The sequence below is a fragment of the Crocodylus siamensis genome, chromosome 15 (genome assembly GCF_052110815.1).
Source record: "Crocodylus siamensis isolate JL-2025a chromosome 15, ASM5211081v1, whole genome shotgun sequence".
Classification (NCBI taxonomy): Eukaryota; Metazoa; Chordata; order Crocodylia; family Crocodylidae; genus Crocodylus; species Crocodylus siamensis.
The window spans coordinates 40,346,839-40,371,519 of NC_143409.1; the positions used below are offsets into that span (position 1 = coordinate 40,346,839).

The 24,681-nt window shown below is 47.9% G+C and overlaps 3 protein-coding genes and 1 pseudogene across 5 annotated transcripts in view; 1 reads left to right on the forward strand and 3 right to left on the reverse strand.

Moving 5' to 3' along the window:
* The window catches only part of TRIP4 (thyroid hormone receptor interactor 4), a 91,182-nt gene extending 89,461 nt beyond the window's left edge, over positions 1-1,721 (reverse strand). For 2 of the 3 annotated variants that reach the window (XR_016439441.1, XM_090029886.1), the window contains exon 1: positions 1,567-1,721. Coding sequence is in view for 2 of the 3 variants with exons in the window: in XM_090029886.1 (XP_089886012.1) it covers positions 1,567-1,700 (134 nt within the window). In the remaining variant the exon portion in view is untranslated. The remainder of the gene's footprint in view (positions 1-1,566) is intronic. The other variant, XM_090029884.1, reaches the window with a different exon arrangement.
* Positions 1,722-2,473: 752 nt separating this feature from the next.
* On the reverse strand, positions 2,474-2,653 carry LOC149852409 (U2 spliceosomal RNA; annotated as a pseudogene).
* Positions 2,654-5,986: 3,333 nt separating this feature from the next.
* LOC149852410 (uncharacterized) lies at positions 5,987-8,078 on the reverse strand. The gene has a single exon (XM_090029082.1). It carries the CDS (start codon positions 7,927-7,929, stop codon positions 6,454-6,456), a length of 1,476 nt encoding a protein of 491 aa, XP_089885208.1. The 5' UTR covers positions 7,930-8,078; the 3' UTR covers positions 5,987-6,453.
* An 8,765-nt stretch (positions 8,079-16,843) lies between these two features.
* Positions 16,844-24,133, forward strand: PCLAF (PCNA clamp associated factor). The gene is made up of 4 exons (XM_090029334.1): positions 16,844-17,001; positions 17,083-17,163; positions 18,074-18,239; positions 23,579-24,133. The coding sequence occupies exons 1-4, from the start codon at positions 16,950-16,952 to the stop codon at positions 23,640-23,642; spliced, it is 363 nt and encodes a 120-aa protein (XP_089885460.1). The 5' UTR covers positions 16,844-16,949; the 3' UTR covers positions 23,643-24,133.
* Positions 24,134-24,681: the final 548 nt, after the last annotated feature.

Sequence of the window (24,681 nt, forward strand, 5' to 3'; positions counted from 1 at the left end):
CCAAGGCTTGTGCACAATATGCCCAAACTACAAAATGCACGGAAGCCAGAAGGGATAAATCAGACCTGGTACAAGATATAATTATGGATATAAGCCCCTCCCTATCACCTGATCCTTTGCAGGCATTTACAGCTTTGGCAAAGCAGGTGACAAAGCTACCCCTGAATTTGGCCAAGGACTCTGGATGAGGAAACACCTGGATGATTAAAATTAGTTATAGGAGAGGGAATGCAGGCCTCTGTGACAGAAGATGCAGTCAGTACCTTAGAGATCCAGGAGGAAAGACTAAGTTTGTATGTAAAAAAGTGAGACAAAAACTATAAGCAAATACAGCTGCCATTAAAAAAAAAAATCTTCCCAAGGGTACAACAATAAGGATCATTTGGGGATCCAAATGGGACGGAAACAGGACCAAGTAAATTATCGGGGGTGGGGAACAGGGGCTCTAGTAAACAAAGTTAACTTTAGGAGGAGAATGTATAAAAGAATACACAGGGACCAAACGTGTATTACAGTATTGCAGACATATTAAGTAGCCCAGCCATTACCTAGCTTTCTTTATTTCCTTAAATTATAAATAGGTGAAGACAGTTCCAGCTTTAGATAGATAGCAAGATAGATAGATAGATAGATGTACGTACGTACAGATCTATATAGATTCATTCATATAGTACGTACAGATCTAAATAGATTCATTCATATAGCTTGACAGATTGATCATAAACTGGGGCGGGAGTGTGCGCATACCAAGCAGTATGTACATGTACCAGTCATGTATTCGCCAGCCAGGAGGCCAGTATCTCTAACCAGACTGTTTGAACATTAACGTATACAAACAGTATACTGATAGCACAGAAGTTCATTATAAGAACAGTCATATATTATTTCCTTTGCAAATGTGTAATAACTCCAACTTCATGCAATCCCCATGCATTGCTCCAATATTGGATTCTGTTTTGACATCTGCATGAATTCATTTTTTTTTCCTAAAAAAAACCCCCTTTCCTTATCCCCAAGTGGAAGCTGGGCCTTGCAGCACACAGCTGAGCAGCTAGGCCTGGATCGTGCAAACGTTGACCCACAGACACAAACCCTAGCAGCACGAGGCCTCGGGGGAACAATCCCAGGGCTCAGCGCTCATTGGATCGAGCCAACGGCAACCCCAGGCCGCGCCGGTCCACGTCCATCTTGTGGGTGTAGATCAATGCTTTGCACTGGACAACAATAACAACGGTGATGATAGCGGGCCGCAGCACCACAAGTAATTATAATAGGGGTTGTAGTAATGATAATAATAACAGCAATGATGATAACAACACTATCATGATGACGACAATGCTGAGGCGATGATGATGACAGGGATGACAGTGCCAGCAGTAAGAAGGGTACCAACAGCACCGGGCAGGCCCCGCAGCAGCCTGGGCACTTGGCGGTCAAGGCCCGCAGCCCCCCGGACCGCACCCGAGCGGCTCCGACAGCGCGGGGGAGCGGGGGCGCTCCGAGGGGGCCTGGTTCCTCCCGTCCCGTCCCGTCCCGTCCCGTCCCCGCCCGCGCAGCCGCGCTCACTGCACGAGCTCCTCGCTGACATCCAGCCCGAAGTCGCCCTGCAGCCGCTGCATGCACCAGCCCAGAAGCGGCGCGGCAGAAGCGGCGGCCATCCTGGGCGCGGGGGAAGGGAAAGGCTGGTACACCCCGCCCATGCAGGCCTGGCCCCGAGCGGCGCGGTGCAGCGTCCGCCCGCTTCCGCCCAGCAGCGCCGGCTGGGCACTGGAGTTCCGGCCAGGCTGCGGCCCGCCCTTCTCCAGGCAGTTACCAGGTCAGGTATACGAATGATCGTATTTGCATTATCATTTCAACCCTTGCACGATAGATGATACTAAAAGTGTTCAAAACGCACTGTCATTTCGAGGTAGTTAATGAATGCAGCATATGCAAAACCCAGGTGACTCTCAGGGAGTCTTCACCAGCTTTTAGATTTGCTGTCAGGACTTCTTACTACCGGCAAACATCCTCCCTCCCTCCACCTGGGGCTTCAAATGTTCCCAAATCCTTTGGCGGGCATCCTACATGCAGGCCCACGCCCAGAGGCTTGGGTTTCGGATGCCCCCAACTTTTGCTTGCCCTCAGCCGCAGGGCCACAGAAGCAATCTAGGGAGGAGTCTCCCATTTCCATAAAGTGGGCATAAAGCCAAGGTTAGCTATGCATTACCTACACAGTACTATTCCATGCCAGCAGAGCACTCTTCCCCATGTGCGACTAGGGTGGCCATCATAGAGGACAGTCCGGTTTTCTGTTACTGTGTCCTCTTGATACAAAACTGGACACCTTTACGTCCTCTATTTTTCAAGAACAAAAATAAGAGGACCTAGAGGCGTCTGGTTTTGCATCAATAAAGGACAGAGAATAACCAAACTGTCCTCTATGATGGCCACCCTTGGTATGACTAGGAAGCCTTTTTTTTTTTTTTCCCTGTTTTTTTGCACCGGTCCTGGAAGTACTGCAATACCAGGTCAATGCATGGAGTGGATGGAGCACGCTCCGGTTCCACCACCCAATACCAAAAAGAATCTGCTCAATATAGACCTCCTATGGAGAACATATCAGAGACTTTTTTTTTTTTTTTATTAAAAACATTTTATTAGTAAAAGCTGTCACTATGAAACACATTAAGAAAAACTACAAGTAAACAAAATGCACCTGAGGTTTCACAAAGTTAATAGAAACTCACTTTTACAAATTTTCCTAACATTCACAGAACAAATAAAATCACTTGTGACTTCCTGAAAACCCATTTAGAAATCATTTAACTTTTTCCTTATATAATTGCAAGTACCCTCACCCACTCTTGGAGCCCCTTCTCCATTTTATCACAGGGGAAAAAACAAAAACAGGCACTATTAAACACATTGTTGAACCAGAATCCCACCTTATTACATAATCTTCACATATTCAACGTCGCAATCGACCTGCTGAAGGCCCCCCCCACCCTTTCTGGCAAATATGCTGTCCCTTAAACTATCCTATGCCTACACGGGGCTGAAACAAACCTCTGAAGTCCAGCCCTTCCCAGGGCGTTGTATCCCCTCCTTGCGTTCTCTGCTTTCCTCTTCCTCTATAGAAATACAACTCGTGCATAGCTAATTGCAGACACTCTATCGTTGAAAAGCACGAGCCCTTTAGTGCTAGGAGGGAACGCACTTTCCAAATTGCTACTTTAATACATGTGACAAGCACCCTCACACCCCATGACCCATCCGTCCCCTCTGTCAAACCATAGAGCACGTTTTCACTCGTGATCCCCGTTGCCTTCCCTGTCTCCTTCAAGAAAGCCCCTGCCCTCCCCCACACCTTCTGTGCATAAAAAACAACCCCACAAAACATGCGCCACGGACTCAGGTTCGTCACAAAGTTCTCTTGGGCACTTGGGGGACCGTGTGAGTCCCCATCGATATAGTACTTGTCGCACTGGCAGTGCGTTTCTCACGGCCCTCCAGGCCAGCTCCTCGTGCTCCCCTTTCCATTCCTTCCCCACCAACCCTCTCCACACCCTGCTGACCTTGTCCGTGCTCAACTCTCCGACATCAGCCATTCTCTGCTTCCCCCTGAGGAACTTGAGGACTTTCCTGGCATCCGCCAGTCCTTCCATCCCTAACCCTGCCAAGCCTTCCCTGGCCACAAAGGATCCAAGGCATGCGTAAGGGAGTGACATCCGCCAAGCCCACGCCCCCCGCCACCCGCTCCCAAACAGTCCCAGCCTCTGTAGGAGCCTTCCCGCCCAGAAAACGCAAAGGTTAGAAACCGGTCCCGCTGCGCCCCTCGCTTCCCTCACGACCATCTTCAGAAAGTGCACGTAAACAAAACCCTCTATATTCGGGAGAGCCCATCCCCCCAAGCCCTCTTCCTTATATACCTCTGTCCTGGCCACCTTCTCTGTCTTCCCCCCCCAAAAGAAGAGGCACAATGCCCTCTGGACCCGCCGGGCCTGTAGCCAGGACGGGGGGTACGCCATCGCCGTGTACAAGATCTTTGGCAACAGGCACTGTTTGATCACTTGCACCTTTCCCCTTGCGGATAAATGCCGGGTGCTCCACAGCCCCACCGTCTGGTTGACTCTCGTCTCTAACACTTCCCAAGCCCGCTTCCCTTTTCCATGGGTATCCATCCACACACCCAGGATTTTCAATTCCTCCCTTTCCACCCTCAATCCAAATTTCCCCAAATCCCCCCAGTTCCCAACCGCCAGGACTACGCTCTTGTCTGTGTTCACTCTCGCTCCAGATACCTCCCCAAACTCCGTAGCGTGCTTCACCACTCTTTCTAAGGACACCTCGTCCCGCACCACGCATGTCACGTCGTCCATGTACAGGAGGACTTTTAATTCCCCGCCCCTCGGCACTCGAACACCGCTGATCTCCCTATCTCTTCGAATTCGTTGTGCCAGCGGCTCAATGGCGCAAACAAAGAGCCCCGGCGACAGCGGGCACCCCTGCCTCACCCCCGAATCCACTGCAAAGGCTTCTCCCAGGAAGCCCCTCACCAGCACCCTGCTCGTTGCCCTCCCGTACAGCGCCCGCAGCCACCCCACAAATTCCCCCGGCATCCCCATGCCTGCCAGAACCCCAAACAGAAACTCGTGCCCGATGCTGTCGTACGCCTTTTGCAGGTCCAGACTCGCCACTATCGTGTTCCACTTCCGGTCGGTAATGTACGACAGCGTATCCCGGAGCAGCCAGTGTGCGTGTGTCGTCCGCCGCCCCCCCACCACGCACATTTGTTCCCCGCCCAGCACCTGCGGTAACACCTCCCCCATCCTTGTCGCTAGGATCTTGGAAAATAATTTATAATCCGAATTCAGCAGGGTGATCGGCCTCCAGTTCTTAATGTCTTCCCGTCCCCCTTTCTTATAGATCAAGACCACGACTCCCTGGGCAAAGCCCTCCCCTACCTGACCCCGATCCATCATTTCCTTAAACAGGGCCAACAGGTCCCCCTTCACTAAATCCCAAAACTTCCCATAAAATTCCACCGGGATCCCATCGCCTCCCGGGGTCTTCTTTAAAGGCATTGTCCTCAAGACCCCCAGCATCTCAGTTTCCGTCAATTCCTTTATCAGCCCCTGTCTGCCGTCTTCCCCCACTTTGGCTTCCAAACTCCCCACCAGCCCCTCCAGGTCTTCTCGCCTCCCCGCTTTCCTACGAAACAAATCCCCGTAGAACCTAGTCACCTCCCGCAATACCCCATCCACGGCCTCCACCCTCCCTCCCTCGGCCGTGCGGACCGCCCCCATCACCCGCTTCTTCCTTCTCACCCGCAAGGCGAAAAACCTGCCCCATTCCTCTCCTTCCTCCACCCACTCCGCCTTGGCCAGGAACATCCGCTCCTGCATCCTGGTCCGGAACCAATTTTTCACTCCCTCCCTCGCCCTTTCCCATTCTCCCTGGACCGCTGCCCCCTTCTTCCGCTCTTCCCACAACCTTTGCACTTCCCCTTGTAAACGCACTAACTCCTTCTTCCTCTGCCACGCCCGCTTCCTCCCCACCGCGGTGAACCACTCTCGCACGCGTTGCTTGATTTCTGCCCACCAGTCCCACCGTGTTGGAAAAAGGGGCTGTAAGGATTGCCACTGGCGATACGCCCTTTGAAAGGCCATGCATTCCTCTGGGTCGTCCAGTAAGGACACATTTAATTTCCAGACCCCTCTGCCCTGTTTCAGCCCCTGCCCGATGCCCACTTCCACCCACAGCACACGGTGGTCCGAGAAGCTGACGTCTATCAGTCGCTTGCCACGGATTGCCAGTCCCTCCAACACCAGCACAAAATCAATTCTCGATTGGCCCCGCCCACCGGGATCCACTCTGGTAAAGACTCCTGTCCCTGCCCAAATATCCTGGAGCCCCTCATCCTGAATCCACCCTCGCAACCACTTCCCTGTACTATCCATCCCGACTCTCTCCCCAACCCCTACCCGCCCACCCTCTTCAAGTATGCAATTGAAATCCCCCATCACGATCCGCGGCCCTCCACCCCCCATACACATCCCCATTTTGCGGAAGAAACGCACCCTCTCCGTTCTCTCGGCCGGGGCGTAGACGTTGTACAACGTCACCTCCACGCCCTCCACCTCAACCACTGCCTTTTGCAGTCGCCCTTCTTCCAGGACCTGCTGCCCTTTGATTTTCAAACCCCGCTCCCTCATCAAGAACCCTACTCCTGCCGCTCGATTCTCATTTGAGCCCCCCCACCACGACGGTCCCACCTCCCAGCGCTTCTCCAGATAGCCATAATTTCTCCCCCAGGGGATCCCACACTCCTGTAGGCCTAACACCTGTGCGTCCAGACCTCGTAAGGTGCTATACATTGACTCCCATCTCTGCCTCCCATATACACTTCTTACATTTAAGGATGCTATAGTCAACGCCATCATGGCTATTTTTCAGGCAAGGCCTACCTCGTTAAACATCCGATCCGCTACTGGGATCTGAGCTGTCTTCCCCCACTTTCCGCATCCCCGTGGCCCTAGCCAGATGTTCGATAGCAGTCGGGCTGAGGTAGCCACAAACATCCGCCCTCCCAGACTCCTCAACCTCTCGTCCCTCCACCAGCAGTTTCCCGCTCTTCCCCTTGTCTCCTTTCTGTGCAGTCCCTTCTGTCCCCCGTACCGTTCCCCCTTCCTCCTCTAGTCTCTTTTTCATAGGTTTAACCCTCCGCTTCTTCTTTCTTTTTACAGGGGAGGGTTCTTTCCCCTTCTCCCCAGACAGGTCCAAGTCCATGGTTGCCGAATCCGATTCGTGTGCCCCTTCTCCTGCTGCCTCGCTCTGCTCCTCCTCCATGTGTTCCTCTCCTCCCGACTCCAAAAGCTGGTCAGCCGCCTCGATCACGTCGTGCCTCTGCTCCGCTTCCGGTGTTTCCTCCACTAGGAAGGTGTCTACATCCGGGTTGGTGGACTCCTCCTCCTCTGGCTTTTCTTTATCCCTCTCCTTTACTGCGTGTGACTCTCGGGCTTTGTTCGCGTAGGACACAGGGCACTGGCGCTGCAAGTGTCCCTCACCTCCACAAACGGCACATTTCAGTTCCTCTTGACAGGCCTGCGCCCGGTGCCCCCTGCCGCCACACCTGTAGCAAACTGTCAGGCTACAGAAGGCAGCCAGGTGCCCCGCCAAGCCGCACCTGCTACACAGTTTCGGCTGGCCATGATAAGTCACGTATCCACGGTAGGGCCCTATGGACACGACAGAGGGCAGGTGTCTCACCCCGCCGGGGTGTCTGGGGTCTTTGTCCAGGAGGACTCTGGCTCTCCATGCCCCGGTCCAGATTTGCCACTGATCCAGGACCCGCTGAATATCCAGGATCTTTTCGACCCGCCCCTCCAGCCACCTTCTGACATCTGCATGCTCTAGGTCATCTGTATACATTTTAAAATATAAAACTCTCTCCCGTGCCTTCTGGCCTGCTTCAAAATGCAGACCCCGTAAGTCCTCCTTGTCTGCTACTTCTGCGTAGCGGGCCCAGAAGGCAGCGTACGCCTCTCGCCTCCAAAAGGTGATATTCCAGTGGCGGAAGTTATCAAAAGCCACCACGCAACTTAAATCTTTAGGGTTCACACGCAACTCTTCAAAAAGCACCCTGGTCATAAAGTCTGCTCTCAACATAGTTGTTTCTCCTTTGACCCCTTCTGGAGTCAAAGTGGCCTTCACCCGCAGCTTCAGCGTTCTTCGGGGGTCTCCTTCTTCCCACAAACAATAGGAAGGTTCCGGGCCCTTCCGGGCAGCTTTACTGCTCTCTGCAGAGCTCCGCCTCCCTTCCGGCAGTGGGACCGCCCCCTCTCTAGAATCTTCCTGCCCAGCAACATTCCCACTCTTCCTCTCCGACGACACCACCTTGCCTCTGCGGCCCACCGTGGACCAGTCCCCAACCACCTCCGATGCCATGCCGCCAGGACGCTCACCAGAAACATATCAGAGACAATTACGATCACGGTATTATTTTCTTGTCTTAAAAGAAAAATAAATACAGCTTCAACTTTGATGACCCAGTTCTCACTCACTCTCTGGAGGTTACAGTGAGCAGCAGTGTAAAGTAATTGTATAACAATTTACAATACACAGACCTGAACTGCAAAACAAAGAGACAAAAATAATCATAGTTATAAATTCAGTTTAACCAGTCAGAAAAAGAGTTAAACAAAACATCATGGGGTCAGTGGCAAGTAGAGTGGTGCAGGATGTGATGATAACAGTATACCGCAACATGATGCTGGCTAAAGAGGAAGACTTATTTGCATTCTTATTTACATTTTTTCCCAGTGTACAATAGTTTTTCAGAAAACACAAAGGACAATTTTGAGTTTCCATTATGATAATTTCATATTTAAGACCTGGCAACACTGCTGCACCCACTAGGTGCCTCGGGGGGCTGCCCAAGAGCCTTACAGGCTGGGCAGGAACAGTGTCCCGACTCCCATCCCCCGCCTTCCCCCCCAGAAGCCCTGCCCTGCCTCTGTGGCAGAGGAAAGGGCTCAGAGCCCAGAGTGGTTGGTCCAAAATAAGCACCTAGAAGGTCCCAGGGGTTTCTTGGCTTCACTAGACCTGCCCTGGATACATACAGGGGATTCTAAGTACTGGGTGCACATATGCCTTCTGCCTGCAGGAAAATGTGAATGTTAGGGATATTAGGGATATTAGGGATATGATTAACTCCTAATATAATACAGTCAATGCAATCCCCTGTGCGGAGACAATTGTACCAGCATGAAGTTTGTAGCCCATTATGGGAATAAGTGTCCCCAGCATAAGAAGCATCTTTATCAGTATTTAAAGCCAGGGCTAGCTTCTAACCCACATCAGACTGAGTTTTATTAGTAGATGTTAACAGTTATGAACCAAACAGATGACAAAGGTAGCAGAGAAATACAGTGCCCGAGGGAGGGAATAACATAAGAGGGATGGGGGTGAGGAGGGGAACCCAACTAGGTTACAGAAAATACAATGTTAGCCAACTAAGCCTGGGGGTGGCAGAGCAGGGTGGGGGAAGGAGAGGGGGGGTTCACAAGGCTGAGAGAGAAAGAAGATAGATACACGCAAACCCTACAGATGTAACTCAGACCAGTCATAAAGCATGTCAAAGGGGAAGAAAAAAATAGCTGGAGCTATGTGAAGTCCCGGTGGTCATTCCCACTCCTCTAAGTCTTCTCTTTCCTCTCCAACAGAATATGTTTTAGAAAATATTCCCATTGTGACCTCGGAGTACAAATAACATTACTTAAGATAGTGGCTCATAATCCGTGGCCTGAAGAGCACTGGCTGGTCACAGGGGGATGGCTCTCTCGGCTTCTACCTTCTAATTTACATTAAAGGACACTGAAAATACATTAGCTACTTCCTTAATGTTTCTTCCCCAGGTATTATGTTTCGGTCTTTGTGGCAGGCTTGTGCGATAATTCCCAAAGGAGGGGTCATGTTTGCAATTGTGAATGGAAGAGGCGGCCGGGGAGCCTATAGTACAGCTGCACAGCTACACAGAGAACATTTGACTGTATTTTTCCCATCACCACTATAACATCTCTGCTGATGCAGTGATAGAGGTGCTGCTATAAGCTATCACCAGTGTCTCTGCCCGCTAGCTGTCTAACCCTGCTCAGAGCAAGTCTGGATGAACTGTTCCTGCCTAGCCTTGCATTTGATCTATGCTATTGCACTCTGCCCACTGCCAGCACAAGGTATTGCTCACGGATAAATGAGTACTGGGCAAAGACCTAGTGTGCTAAGGCTAAGCAGCTCTAGAGTTAGAAAAGGGAATAGACAGTATATGGAAAGGACAGACAGCAAAAGGAGTAATCTGCTTATGGGGGACTGGCACTGGTCCACACATATGGGTAGCTTCTGTAGGAGGATTAGCAGCTGAGAGGGAACTTCAGCTGTTTGTCTGAAAGAGGAGTGATCTGAGAGGATATGATAGTTGAAAAGGAGGAAATTGGATTGCAGGCACCAAGGAGAAGAATGTAGAGGATTTGGGTGCTTGTCAAGGAGTCTAGCAATTGGGCAAGGGGAGGAGGGTGCTTATTTGAAAAAACAGATTGCAGGAAGGCTGCATGACTGAGGGGTATGGGGCATGTCCAAGGACGTGCTGTGAGATATGAGGGATTGGGATGACCTGGATATTTAAAGCTTCCAACCTAATTGAACTAGTAGGCCTATTTCCTTCTGCAACCTGTGGAGACAGCTGACCTCAGAGAGACACTGTAGCTAGCATAGCCCAATGTATAAATCTCTAGAGAGGGCAGAAATGTCTCAACTATAGACACCAAAGGATGTCAGACAGGGCTTTGCAAGGACATGTTGTCTAGTGGTTAGGTCAGCAGACTACTCTGCAACAGGATCCCTGTGTGCTTTTGAGCATGTCACTTAGACCCAGAACCTAACAGGCAACTGTTTATAATCAAGGGGGAGTTAAGTATTTAGATGGCTCTGAGGACCTGGGCTTAGTCTCTATGATCCTCAGTTCCCCATCTGTCAAATGAGGATAACAACACTGTACCACCTATCTGTGTTATGAGGAAAGCATATTAAAAACTGTCCAGCACCCAGTTCCCATAGTGACAGGGGTTCTCATAACTACTGGAGATAAGTAACCAAACTCTGGAGTATGCAATGTGCAGCTCACTTCTTCCCCAGGGTGGGGAATCCCAATTTGATCAAAGCCAGTAACAAAACTCCAGCATTGTACCCAAAGGTCTACTCTCCCTGTAGCCAGGACAGAAAACATACAAAGCCTTGCAGTAAAGCCATTAAGTTTTGAATAGGGGACTGTAAGGAGTCTTCATGGCAACTGGGACAGGGCTCATGTTCTTTTTTGTAGCATAATAGGCACAACCAGAGGTATAACTAACTAGAGGGTGGTAATAGGGACAACTTTGTGGGGGAGGTGAGAAAAAACAGCTACTGCTAGCAGGCATGCATTTACAGTTGGCATCACGGTGGCAACTGGACATAATAGCTTCTGCTTTTCCCTAGAAACCCAGCTGCATCCCTATACTGCTGAGCACAATTGAAATATTTAAATAATGTTAGATAAATCAATTAGATTGATGAGGTAGGTGGTAAGGAGAGGGTTCAGCAATTTGAACTCATCTAACTTAACTTGCTCGCCCTGCTGTTTGCTGTAGAAGAGGTTATAGTTTGGAAGGTGAGAAGTCAGGGCTGTAGGAAGTAGATTATGTTGTGGCAGGAAGGTTGGGATAAAGTAGGCATTTGTTCTACATATTAGATAAGGAAATGTCAGGGCACTGGCACCTGGATGATAAGGGAGGGTGCTTAACTGAGATAGGAGGGCACTGGACAAGCCTGGTCATATTCCATGAAGGGTCCAACTCCAGTTTGGCTTTGTATAAGCTGTGAGCAGAGTACACTGAAGATTGGAGTTTCCTTATTGTGCTGCCTGTGTCAGAGTCTTGTTACAGCCTTTGATTCATGTACAAACCTTGACCTTTTCTCAGGTGTACTTATTAAGACATTTCTGTTGCAGTTGCCCACTTTATTTGAGAAAACAGTAAGCACAGTCTTTATATCCCTGAGTCCCATAAGCGCAATCCCATATTATTGTGCCTTACAATGAGAGGCAGCAAAACTCACACTCCATATTGCTCTGCTAGGACCCAGTTGCTATATCTTAAATCAAAATTAATTATTTACCTGGGATCTAGTTCTCCTTTCACTCAGATCTTTCAAGAAAACTCCTTTGAAGTCAGCGGATGTACTATGGTGCAGAACTAGTGTAAAGGAGAAGAGAAGCTCTAGGTGTGTTGTGTGAGATACTCCTTCTCTCCAGAAGCCCTTACAACAGCAACTCTGGCCCAACATATAATATAAAACCTCATCGATGCTTCCATTCCCTGGAGTATTTGGTGGCCTTACGGATTGAGATCTGTAGGGTTTCCTTAGTGATACAGTAGTGTTAGAATGATGTTGTAGCAATGATGGTACAGGAATTACATGAGAAGCAAGGTTTTTTTTGGAGGTGATATTATATATTGGACCACCTGCTTAGTTGGAGTCAAGTTAGACAAGCTTTTTAATGCAATGCATTCTTCATCAGAACCTAATGAAGACTACATTGTACAGTACTCAAAAGCTTGTCTAACTTTATTTCATCCATGCAGTTAGTCAAATAAAATACATAACCCCCAGAAAATCCTTGTCACTGGTGATGAACAGAGTAAGAGAGCAGAATCAGAGATAGAATTTGTCTCCCATATGGTTGTGAAAAAATAAAATAGTTCAATGGTATAATTACTGTTAATTAGATACCAGTGATATATGCATATTGAACTATTAGAATTGTATTTCCAATTGTTATTAAAATTTTTCAAGGTGCTTGATGCTTCATATAATATGCAAAGACCACTGCCTTGCGCCTGGGTCACCACCTGCATTTATATAAAACAGAAAACTTTCAGATTGGATGGGTGATAGTGATTCCTAGTTTGCATTCAGCTTTCATGAGTTCTACTGGCAATACAGGATAGGAGATGTTGGACACCTGGCTCAAAATTTAAAATACATATATGAACATATTTAAAAAAAAATTTAAATGAGCAAGGAAAATAAATGTAAAGAGGTCTGATAACAGGAAGTGGGGTAAGTTTTTAGTCCTCAGTATTGTAGAGCAAAGGTTGAAAACACGAAGGGAGTAAAACTCTGCATATTCAAAAACTGGAAGACAAATTACATAGAACCTGAAATAGGATTTTGAAAAGGGGGATACAGATGGTGTGCTGCATCATCATCACATATAACACAACACATATTTTTCTTGAGCTCAAGAGAAGCTAGAAGATTTACTAATATGCTAGGGGCCCAGTGCTATATTATTCAGTTTAAGGTCAAAGCAAAAACAAATACTTGACAGAAATGTGCACATTAGCATGTATATTACATTTTAAAAACATAACAAACTAGGCAAAAATAATCCAAAGCTATTATTTTATCAGCGCTGTACTCGTTATATTTAAATGTATGTCTCTTATTCAGATTTGTAAAACAAAATATAGCTTTCTTGAGCATCTTGACAGTGCATTGAACGCTTCATTACCAATAATTTCCACATGAGTTAATATTAGCCTGTAATAATATTACAACAACTGAGTCAAGGTTTTCATCTGTGAAATAGAAGAGAGATATTACCAGGAACAGGATAATTTGATTAATGGAACATCCAGACTATTCAAAAGGAAAGATGGTTGTTAACACCTGTGTAGTGAAGAGAGATTAACAGAAATCAGGTCGATTAAGAGCTATAAAGTCAATTGACTCCCTCAGCAGTGCTTGAATAGAAATGCTCCTGCTTCTCCCAGGCATTTGATATTAAAGTTTGAGCGGAGCAGGAATCAGTGTGCATGTTGAGGGGAGGGTGCAGTTTTATTCGTATTTGTTATTAGAGGCCTTCAGGGTGCTTGATGGTTTAAACAACATACTTAAAAGCACTGCCCTGTACTCAGGTCACCATCTGCACTTATACAACGCAAGTACAACACTTCTAGGTCAGTGGGTAATGTTTGACTCCTAGTTTGCTTTCAGTTTCCAACACCAGTTATTTTTGGCTGCAAAGCACATATAGGCATTGAGTAAGCCCATAAAAGGACTCAGGTTACAGAGAAGCTATTGTGAAGCCATTTTTTTCTCTTCCCATCCCTTTCTGCACTGAGTATTGTCCATGGGAAGTGGAGGATCGAGCCCCTGTTGGAAAAAAGACCATGGATATCTAGGCTAAGATATGGTTCTGCAGCATGGTTATACCGTGTTTATTAAGGAATACAGGCAAGGATTAAATGAGCCTGTTTAGGCCATATCTCCCCATTGAAATAAATGGGGAAGTACCCATCTCTTATGATTCTGAAGCTACCTGCTTCTGTATTTCCTTCCTCGCCTGTCTCAGTATAGTCTCTCAGATTTTAAACCATGTGCCACTACCCCTTGTGCAGTGGCATTTTGAAATTTTCCAACTGTTTAAGATTTGGATCTGGGCTACAATAACCTGTATAGTTAACCCTAAAGGTGGACTGACTTCCTCCGCTGATCCACGAGAGAAAATGTATGTAAAGCCCCTGGGTCTTGTTACTGCCATCTGTGCTTAGGTTACAAGCTGGTTGCATGTCCAAAATCACATTTCTGGTTGCACATAAGATCATAGGAAAGTAGGACTAGAAGGGGCTTTATGAGGTCATTTAATCCAGTCCCCTACTCAAGGCAGGACTGTCCCTGACTTGACCACCCCACAGCCAAGTGTCTGTCCAACCTGTTCTTGACAATTTCCAGGAATGGAAATTACACAACTTCTCTGGGCAGCCTGTTCCAGTGCTTGACCACCCTCATAGTCAGAAAGTTCCTCCTAATCTCCAACCTCTCTTGCTTGAGGCTGTTGCTCCTACTCCTTTCCCCTATGGCCACAAAGAAAAGCTCATCTCCATCCTCTCTATAACTGTTATAATTGTATAATTTCCCTGCAACTCTGGCACAATGCCTGAAAACTACACAACAAAAAGCTTGCCGTAAGCACACCACTGCCTCGCTCTTTCAGCTCAGCTGGAACCCCTAGAGCAGTAGACAGTGCTCCATAAAAGTAGAGACAACGTTGCAAACAAGGACAGCTGCAGTAAAGGCATGGTGCAGTGTTTCTCAAAGTGGTGGTCCGCAGAAAGAAAGAAATATATTTTCAGAAGCATAACATTGATATGTCGTAGTGCCACAGTTCATACGTTCTAACACTCCAGGTGACGTCATGTTGTGTGAGGTGAGGAAAGAGAAAGAAACAGCAGGTCAAACATTTGTGTAGCGCTGTTATACGCAGTTGCTGCCACCAGCTGAACTGGGCACCAGTCCCTGGCCTACTGGAAAAAAAATTGCTGGTCCACCACATCAGATAGCTTGAGAAGCACTGGGCTAGTGGAATGATGCTTCTGTTGCTAGTCTTGGCTATTTTCAAGGGGCCTAGGCCAAGCTGCAGAAGTGTGGCTAAGCAGAAGGCCCCAAGGCCTCTTTCTGAGTGACCACAGTGTGAACCTTTACAGATATGACAACTAGCTTGGTCAGCAAAATAAAAGAAGCCATCCACATGTCTAAATAAACCAGTCACGAGATGCAATTAAACAAAGCACATGGCCTGAAAGGAGACATTATAAGGGATAACCCAAATATCATAGCTTTATCTTAAAATAGTCATAGTAGTGATTGATATAACCAAATGTATTCAATGCCATTTCACTGTATTTGATATATTTTTGTTAAGATGCTAAGAGTTGTAAAAAGAAAACAGCCGTGCCAGAGAGGGAATGAAATGAAGGCAGTGTTACTAAAGTAATGAAGGATGAACCCAGTACTGAACAGCACTGCACAGTGAGGAAGGAAGGGAGATAAGAAACCCTCCTTTTATTTTCCCAAGGATATAAATCCCAGTTAATGGACGCCTTCCAAATCCACCAGAGATCTGGTTTAGTCCAGTCCCCAACGCTTCAGTGGAAGAACTTTAAATAAAACCAATCATAGAACGTTTCTCAGAGTTTTTAGAACAGGCCACCTATAAATATAGGGCATAGGCTGGAGGGAAATTTGGAGAACTCGGCTAATTCAAGAAGACCTTCTGTCAATCTACTGCCACCCTCTCCCAACCTCTCCAGTCTCCCCAGGCAGTACAAATGAGAATCTCTGTTGCACTGTCATGAGCAGCCAGACAGACTTTGGGATGAGTGTTTATTTTTATGTTTTGAAGTACAAGCAAATAAAAAGCTGGGCTGCAGGCCTGTTTCTGCCTCTTTTATCAGTAGCCAACTTGGAATCAGGGTAACACTTCCCAAACATTTTTTACAGCACAGGCCACATCAAACAGAGACCTTTCTTGCTTCTGTCGGGGTCCTGCCTGACAACCTGCCCTTTGGCAAAGACAGGAGCTGGCTCCATGTAATGGTGAGCTCCCCCCGGCCTTCTCATATCTGGTAAGCACAAGCAGGGCCAGATTAACCCTTTAATGGGCCCTAAGCAAACAAACTCATGGGCCCCAGGCTGACTGAGACCCCCCTCCCTGCTAGGAAGCAGCTGCTGGGGTGGCAAGGGTGCAGAGGGAAGGGGAAGCGAGGGAGGCAGACGGGGCCATTCAAGCAGCCATGGAGAGAAGGACAGCTCTGCAGAGGGGAGGGGAAGGGCCAGGACCCTGGGCATGTGCTTAGTTAATCCGGGCCTGAGCACAAGTGCCTGGCTATCCAGGGGTCAAAAAAACCTGTGCAAAAATAAAAGCGGAGTGGTGTACGTGGAGGCAGCGTGCCGCTCAAAACCAGAGCCTGGCTGGCTGGAGCCACACTCCAGCTCCCAGCCAGGCTCGGAGCAGCCACCACAGCCCAGAGCTGGCCTAGCCTCCCCTGCCCCACCGGGGTAAGCTCCCCTGGCGGTGGCACGCGGTGTCTGGCTCCTAGTTGTTCCTGGGGAACCAAACGCTCACACGTGGACGCAGCCACTGAAGCTAAGGTCAGAGGACCAAGTTAATCTGGGGCTGACTACCCCCAATTTAATCCGGAGTTGGTTGTCCCAGGTTTACTAATCCGGGGTTGTTGTCCCGAGTGTAATTCGGAGCTCACTGTTCCGGGTTTCGACGCACATCAGATAAACTGGGACACTCGCTTACACAGGCTGGAAGAACAATTAGCTGCATCACCCCTGACAGCTCCGTGGCAGGAGCCCAGGGCGAAAGGCCTGTCCCGGGGCAAAGCCCCGTCACCCAGCTCCCGCGCAAACCCCGCCCATGAGGCCGCGGGCGCGGCGGGGATTGGTCGGCTCGGATCCCGCTTGCAGCCAATGGGAGCGAGCCGCGGGGTGCGCGGGAAAGGCTGCCGCAGGGCCCCGGGGGTGGGGGCGCGCGGCGCGCGTTCTTTCCCGCCCGGCCCGTGGCAGCGCGCGCTCGCTCCGGTATGGTGCGCACCAAGGCGGGCTGCGGCGGGGCCGGCGGCGCCTATCGCAAAGGTGCGGCCTGGGGCGGGGGTCCGGGTCCGGGTCCGGGGCGGGAGGCCAAGCGGGTCGTTAACGGCTGTGTTCTCCCCGCAGTGGTGGCCGCCCGCGCTCCCCGCAAGGTGCTGGGTCCCAGCAGCAGCGTCAACTCGGGCTCCTCGCCTCCGGCCAAGCGCGGTGAGTGCGGCCCGCGCGGCCGCCGTAACGGCCCGGTGGCAGGTGCCGGGCAGGGAACGACCCCTCCCCCGTGGTGTGGGTTCTTCCAGCCCCGCGCGGGGAGGGGGCAGGACGGCACGTGCTCCATCCACTCCATGCACTGACCTGGTATTGCAGTGCTTCCAGGACCGGTGCAAAAAAACAGAAAAAAACCCGATCCTCCCGGGGGTGCGGCGTTGGTGTGCGCGCTCCCAGGTCGTGCACAGATGGGTGGGGGCAGGACGGCACCACCCCAGCCCGGGGTGGGGGAGCTGGGTGGCAGCAGAGTGAGGGGCCCTGACAGACTGGAAAGGGGCAGCTGACTTGGTTCCCTCCAAGGCAGTTTGGGTCATGGCCAACATGGACCTTGGAGGTTCCAGCTCGATCCCGGCTGTGAGTGCCAGGAGCTGCCCTCACTGGCACCTAATGTGACCCACATTAGATGCCTGGCCTCGTCCAGCCAGAGGCCCCTCTGGGCAGTGCCCCTTGCCTGCAGCCTCCAGGGCCTGGTGCGGCGGTGCTGGGTCCAGAGGCAGGTGACAGCTGCATCCCTGACAGTGCTGCCCAGTCCCTGCCATGTCTCTCTAGGGCCGGTGCCCTGACAGGAGGGGTTTGCCTCCAGGCTGTGGCTGGGCAATGAGCTGGCGAAGCCATGAGCCCCGGGAGGCTTCTGGCTTCAAGGTCAGCAGTGAAGCCCTGAAGGCGGGAAGTGAAACTGTGCAGGTGCAGCTAGCACAGGCCTGAGCATCAGGCACAGTGCTTGTTGGGGGTGCTGCCACAGGCTGGTCCCCCTGGGTGCAGCATTGCTGTCACAGGGTGACACTAAGTTAGTTCATGCACGTAATGTGTGGGGATCATCTGGCTGGCCAGCTCAGTAACTTTTCCCTTGTAGTTGAAAGCAAGTATGCCGGTGGCAATCCGGTATGCATGAGGCCCATCCCAACCTGGCAGAAAGGGATTGGAGAGTTCTTCAGGCAGTCGCCAGGCTCTTCAAGGAAAGAGAACCAGGTACTGGATGACGAGGCAGGAAGCAGCGGAATAGGACGATCGTCTAAGAAGTAAGCACAGGTTCCTGCATCCTTAGGTTGTGGAGAAGACCATGAACAGATGATGACATCTATTTTTCATGTTTTATTCCCTGCTAGTTATTCCAGCATTGAAGGTGTGAGTGTACAAGGCTCAACTCCTAACCCTATGTGCTCTGAAATCAGTGCACAGAGTGCATGTGACCTGAAATTTGCAAAAAGCTTTCAAGGTGCTGACTCGGTGGTGGTCATAGAAACAGATGCAACTTTTTTCTGTTCTGCTGGGGTTGCCTGCTCTGTCCAGTACTTCCTTAACTTTGTACCTAATCTCTTCTGGAAAGACTCCAGAGTGTCTCAGCTGCTTCACCTGATATAACTATCTCTAATCTTGGGTTAGATTGGAGGGGAGAGAGATTTCTGAGCTTGGATTTGATACTGTTCCTTCTAGTGATATTATTTTTTCCCTTTTTGGGGACAAAACATACATGCTACTTACCTCAAGTGAGATAATTTCTTGTTTCTGGTGGCTTTTGCAAGATTTCAGTGTGGATGGTCCTCTGATAAAACATGGGGAAGTCTGCTAAAATTCAGTGCCGGGGTGGGGGGCAGTAGGGGGGCAATAGACCGTGGCATTGGACTGACTGTGAAAGAAATGGATATTATGGCGAAATGGATGTGACCAGGGTTAGAGGGTTTGCAATGCATGTATTTAAGAGTGCTGATTTTCCTATTCCTCTGTGTTAAAAGCCAGTGGCATCATTCAAAGGAATATGTTATGGAAGATGTTTGTAGGAGTTTTAAATAGGTTGAAGGAAGACCAAGGCTGTGTTCATCACAACCAAGATCAGAGAGTGGGTATAAAGAACTTGTGATATTTGAAATGGCTCACCTGTTGGAACGCTGTACCCCTGTGTGCGTCCGAAATTTTTGTAACATGTCTATGCCGCAGGTGGGAGGCTTGACTCTGCTGCTGTTTCAGAAGTGTAGTGGAGGAAACGCTGTTCAGTGTTGTACTTTTCATTTGATTCACAGGTTTTTTGCACCCTTCAGACTTGGTAGCCCAACACAGTGCGACTGTCCAGATACGGTCATTCTTGGCCTGGCTTTGCTTATAAAGAACAGATGTCTGATATTGGTGTAGTCTTTGGATTAAAACTTTCTAATGGAAACTGGCCAGCAAGCAAGCTGCTGGGCTCAGATCAAGGGAGAAGACTGAGTAGCAGTGTTTCTTGAAGCCTGACCTCCCTCATGGTGCTAGATAAGCAAGTATTAGAAGCACAGAACTGGAAGTGGCCTCCTGAACTGTTTAGTCCACTCTAGTCCCCTGCATTTTGTAGGTAACTATATATCCAAAGAGTCCTTAAAAATAATATCCGCTTACCCTCTGCACACCACAAATGAAAACTCCCTAGTGTGCCAAACTGTTTAAAAAAAAAAAAAGAGAGAGAGAGAGGACACTAGGGCACCCAGCCATGCTCTGCCACTGCAGGGGTAGCGAAGTAATTGCTGCCTGCTCTTAGACTCCTAAGAGGGCCATTGTACCATACAGACGAAGGCAAAAATTCCTGCAATTCTGGCCAATCTGATTTGAGGGGGGAAAGACTCCCTCCTGACCCCAACTTGGTGATTGTTTTATCCCTGAGCAGAACAGCAGTATTTTCCACTGAGGCACCTGAGAACTTTTTAAGCACCAGCAAGCAGGAGCCAGTGGTGGATGTGTTCAAGTAGGGGTGTCAGATTTGCTTTGTCCCTTAGGGTGGATCTGCAGAGCAAGTGAAAATAGCAGTGGTAGGGCAAGCAGCAGTGGAGGTGGCACAAGGGGCTGTGGCAGTAGACCAGGCAGCTAGCTGGAGGGTGAATGCAATTTAGTGGTGGTGTAGTCCTCACTTGTTCACTTTGTCACCAAGGGCTGTGTCCACTGCAGCCCCAGGTTCTGCAGTAGGTTCCTTTCCATCCCCCACCCCCTATAATTCCCTGGCACTTGGAACATTGCAGGCTAGATGGAGCAGTGATATGGGCCAGATCCAGCCTGCAGACCAAATGTTTGGCCCTGACTTGGAGGAAGCGGCAGGGAGCCTATCAGGCATTTTGTGGGGAATCTTTCATGGCTTTTGGTAATAACCAATAGATGCCCTGAACCATGGGATTACTAGGTACCTTCTCTATGGAGAAAATTATTGCTTGGCTTCCATGTGGGAATTGTAGACTCTTGAATTAACATGTGGATCATTGATCCAAAAACACTTTATCCCATTATACTGTCTTCTCAAACTTGTTGAGTTCCGTTATGAAGCAATTGTGGTTACTCCCTTCTGAAAGAATTGTCTTGCTTCTACTCTTATAGTGCTTCCCCAACACTAAATGAAAACTGGCATTCTTTTGGCTTCACTGCTTCTGTTGCAGATGTGCATATGCAGAGTAACAGACTTGATGGGTGACTTACTGCAGCTCACGAGTTAACTTAATGGAGTAGTAACTGACTATAAAACTGTTTCTGTGAAAATCACTTGCTGGTGTGGGGGTGGGAAGGGGGCTAAAATGAAAGCAACCCAGAAAGCATGCTTGAGGCTGAGGGAAATGATTTCCTGTGGCACACTTTTTAGTGTAATCTATAAAGTTTCTTTGTGAATACACCAAGGTCTCTAATCAATTGACCTCCTGCAGTGGCATTTTAAAGACTGATGAAGTGACAGTAAGTTAATTAGGTAAATTAGTCCTATTCTCATGGATTTTTCCCCTTGGAGCACTCTTTTTGTTTCCCCCAGATAGTTTATTTGCACTGCCTTTGGGCGTTTATAGATGTGCTTGAGCCCTCCTAATTACAAGGGTCTGAGCATCATGTGTATCAGCATCCCTCCACTGAAAAAATGGCAGTGGGCCACTTTGAACTAAAGCTCCAACCATGTTCCCACATGCTGGATTTACAATGCCTTGGAGCAGCCACCTCCCTGTTTGTGTTAGTGCCCTTTGAGTTGCCTCTTTAGGACCAGAAAGAGTAAGAACTGGTCTTCAGGAAGCCTGTATTCAGCTGTCCATTGTCTCTTGATGGCCCTTTCCCTTCTAACATAGCAGGGAGGTATGCACAGGTCTACCTCCAATGCAGTTAACTCTTTCTGTGTGTGTCACACGCCTCAGCTTGCCCCACTAGCCTGTGTGTTATTTTAACACAGATGCATTTAACCCCAACATATTACAAACTACCATTATCTGTTTCAACTTTAGGTATCCTCAGATTCGTATAATAACTGTGTTGCTACTGCCCTAACTTAATGTACAGCTACTCCTTGCTTAATATTGTAGTTACATTCTTGGAAAAACGTGACTTTAAGTGAACTGATGTTAAGCAAATCCAGTTATGTCACAGTAGTTGCCTACTAGCAGGAGTGGCCAAACAACATTATAACTGAACATTGTGAGACTTTAAATGAGTATGTTCTCTAATAGATTAGCAACGTAATAACAAACCAGTGTTAACCGGGATGATGTTATGTGAGGAGTACCTGTATCATTAATTTCTGCTCTACAAAGTCTGAGGATGTTGACTTATTCTGTTGGGGTTTTTTTTTTTTTCTTTTTTCAAAATCTGAATTACTGTGTGTCTACCTTAACTGACACTTACAAACTGCAACAGCTCCCAAGATTTTTTTTAAGTGAGCAATGTGAAGCTTTGTCCTATAAAGACTCCTATCCTTTTGGACAGCTGCTGGTTCAGGAGTAACAAGATTAGCAGTAAAACTTATGTTCTTAAACTGGGAGTTGCAGTATGGTCCCTGAACAAGAACTAAGAGCAGAATGGGTGAGACTAGGGACCATATCTTTGAGGGGGCAATTGGAAGGTGTCCTAGGGGGATAAAGGGCTCTGAGCCTCTTAAAATCATACTCTGTCTTGCAGTATGAGACAGGCACAATGTCTTAACCTTCATGTGGAGAATATGCTGCAGAAAGAGCCCTGAATTAAACTGAAGACCTCTCCTTAAGACAGCTATCTTGATTCCAATTTGAGGGTTTTGGCTCCCAGCAAACCATAGACTTTACAGATAGACAGGCCTATTGTCCTACATTAAGTACCTGTGAAATATCAGAATCAGCTATGCCTTAAAACAATCAGGGATGTTGGTTGTAGCTCTGTGGGTCTAAGGACATAAGCAGACAAGGTTTTGTAGATTTCATAGAAGGTTTTCATAGGTTCTGTGGGTAAATCTGATATCTTTTATTAGACCAACTAAAATACTTGGAAAGATTCTTTGCAAGCTTTCAGGTCTTTCCAAGTGTAGCTGGTCTAATAAAAGATATCTGATTTACCCTTGGAACAATCAGCTAATTCCAGTTAATTGTCATTCATGTGTAAACAGCTTCACCACATAATTGGAGTAGTAGTTTGGACTAATCTACAAATTAAGCTAGCTGTCTGTTAGCCTGAGGCTTTATTAAAATGAGGCTTCAAAAAAAAGTTGTGTACTTGTACTGATTGGAAGGTTCCTATTTGATACCTAGAAGACTTTAAAAAAAACAGGTGCTCAACCCCCAGTGGAGCCATGACATCCTGCCAGTGGGTCTCGCTAAAGGTTGGGAAATCTGGCAGCAATTTTAATACAACCACCCCTCCCTCCTGCCAAGTTCCTAAACCCTGCATGGCCAGATTAGGGCTAGGCCATGCCTCATCCCCTTTTTTCTGCATGCCTGATTGGGCCCCACTGTACCTGTGCAGTCAGGCCCATCAGTTGGATCTAGCCTGTGGATGGACCAGGCTCCAGCCAGCCCACCTCTGGGGTAAATAGGTTGAGCACCTGTTACAAATAATCACAGGCATTGTCAAAACTCTTCAAAAACAAACAAAAAAGAAAAGCCCAAACTTGTGACTAGTATTGGTCAGTACATGGTAGTCCACTTAAAGTCCACATGACTTATGAGGACGGGATGTGGGAACTAGGCTTATTTAGTCTACAGAAGGAGAAGACTGAGAAGAGATTTAATAGCAGCTTCCAACTACCTGAAGGGAGGGAATTTGAGGGAATTCATAGATTGTAAGGGTGAAAGCGGCTGGAGCTGGACTATTCTCAGTGGTGGCAGATGGCAGAACAAGGAGCAATGGTCTCAAGTTGCCGCAAGGGAAGTTTAGGTGAGATATTAGGAAGACTTTTCTCACTAGGAGGGTAGTAAAAACTGGCACAGGTTACCCAGAGAGGTTGTGGATTTTCCATCTTCGGAGGTTTTTAAGACCTAACCAGACAAAGTCTCATCTGGGATGATCTAGTTGGGGATAGTCCTGCTTTGAGCAGGGGGCCGAATTACCTGTGACCTTCCTGAGGTGCCTTCCAACCCTAACTTTCTATGATTCTGTGAAAAGTTAATATACCCTTTTCCCCTCACAGAGCTCGCCCCCTCCCTCCAGATCCCACAGAAGATGACGCATCCTCTGAAGATGAGCAAATGTGACCCTCTTGCACATCCTTTGAAGATGAGCAGATGTGACCCTCTTGTGCCTCCAATCTGAAATTTAATTTCCTATACTTGAGTTGGATTTTTGTACACTTTGTATATAACTTGATATTCATGCTGGCTCTTGTTCAGTTATTATACAGAACTTAAGTAATGTTAGGCTTTTTACTAAGTAATAATCAGCTATAAGTTTGAGTGATTACAAGAAAAATAATGGTGAAATTAATATATACCTTCTGATGCTTAGCATGCAATATAACATTTTGTGCAAATCTTATTATAATAATATTATTTTTATTATTATTACTTTTTTTACCTTTGCTTAAAATTGTCGCCTTCCCCAGCCATTTCACCGTATTGTACTATTTTTCACCTGCGGGCATGTTTCTTGCTAAGAATTGTGCCATATTTGTGCTCTGGTGAGAAAGCAGACGTAGACTTTTGTTTTTTACTTATAAATAATTAAATTGAAGTATCCTGCGACCAAATCTGAATCTGTATCTTGACTGATACTGGTCACTGCTTTCTCTTTATGAGGTTAAGAAAAATATACTAATGTTAAAAAGCAGAGGCATGGCATTTGAGAAGTCAGGGTGAAATAATGGAGGGTGTCATTGAGACACAGGGTGCCTAGGAAAAAAGAGATGGAGCTGATTTAATCTCCACACTGCACCATAGGACAGCCTAACAAAATCAAGGTAATGGTTGGTATTCCTGCTACCTAAAGCAAAAGGTCCACCTCAATCTCTTAAGTGAAACTAAAGTTGGCAGGGTACTTGTTACAAATTGGATTGCTTCTGTTTAACCAAGCAAAAGATTTCAGTTATTTATTTCCTCCTACCTCTAGAACAGAAGCAGCCAACCCATTGCTCTGGAGCCACATGTGGCTCTTCAGAAGTTAATATGCTTCTCCTTGAATCTTTGCACAAGCACACAGTGACCAGCTTCCATAGCCATTATGTCATGTCACATCACATCACACAACTGCTCGCAGCAAGCACATTACTCAATTTGGACTTGCAAGTTTGGATTCTGG

What these genes read in the sequence shown, in the direction of transcription:
- LOC149852410 (XM_090029082.1), bottom strand. Translation starts at nt 7,929, where the DNA reads ATGGCATCGGAGGTGGTTGGGGACTGGTCCACGGTGGGCCGCAGAGGC.
- PCLAF (XM_090029334.1), top strand. Translation starts at nt 16,950, where the DNA reads ATGGTGCGCACCAAGGCGGGCTGCGGCGGGGCCGGCGGCGCCTATCGC. An exon ending in CTCGCCTCCGGCCAAGCGCG is followed by an intron (nt 17,164 to 18,073) that starts GTGAGTGCGGCC and finishes TTTCCCTTGTAG; the next exon opens with TTGAAAGCAAGTATGCCGGT. An exon ending in ATAGGACGATCGTCTAAGAA is followed by an intron (nt 18,240 to 23,578) that starts GTAAGCACAGGT and finishes TTCCCCTCACAG; the next exon opens with AGCTCGCCCCCTCCCTCCAG.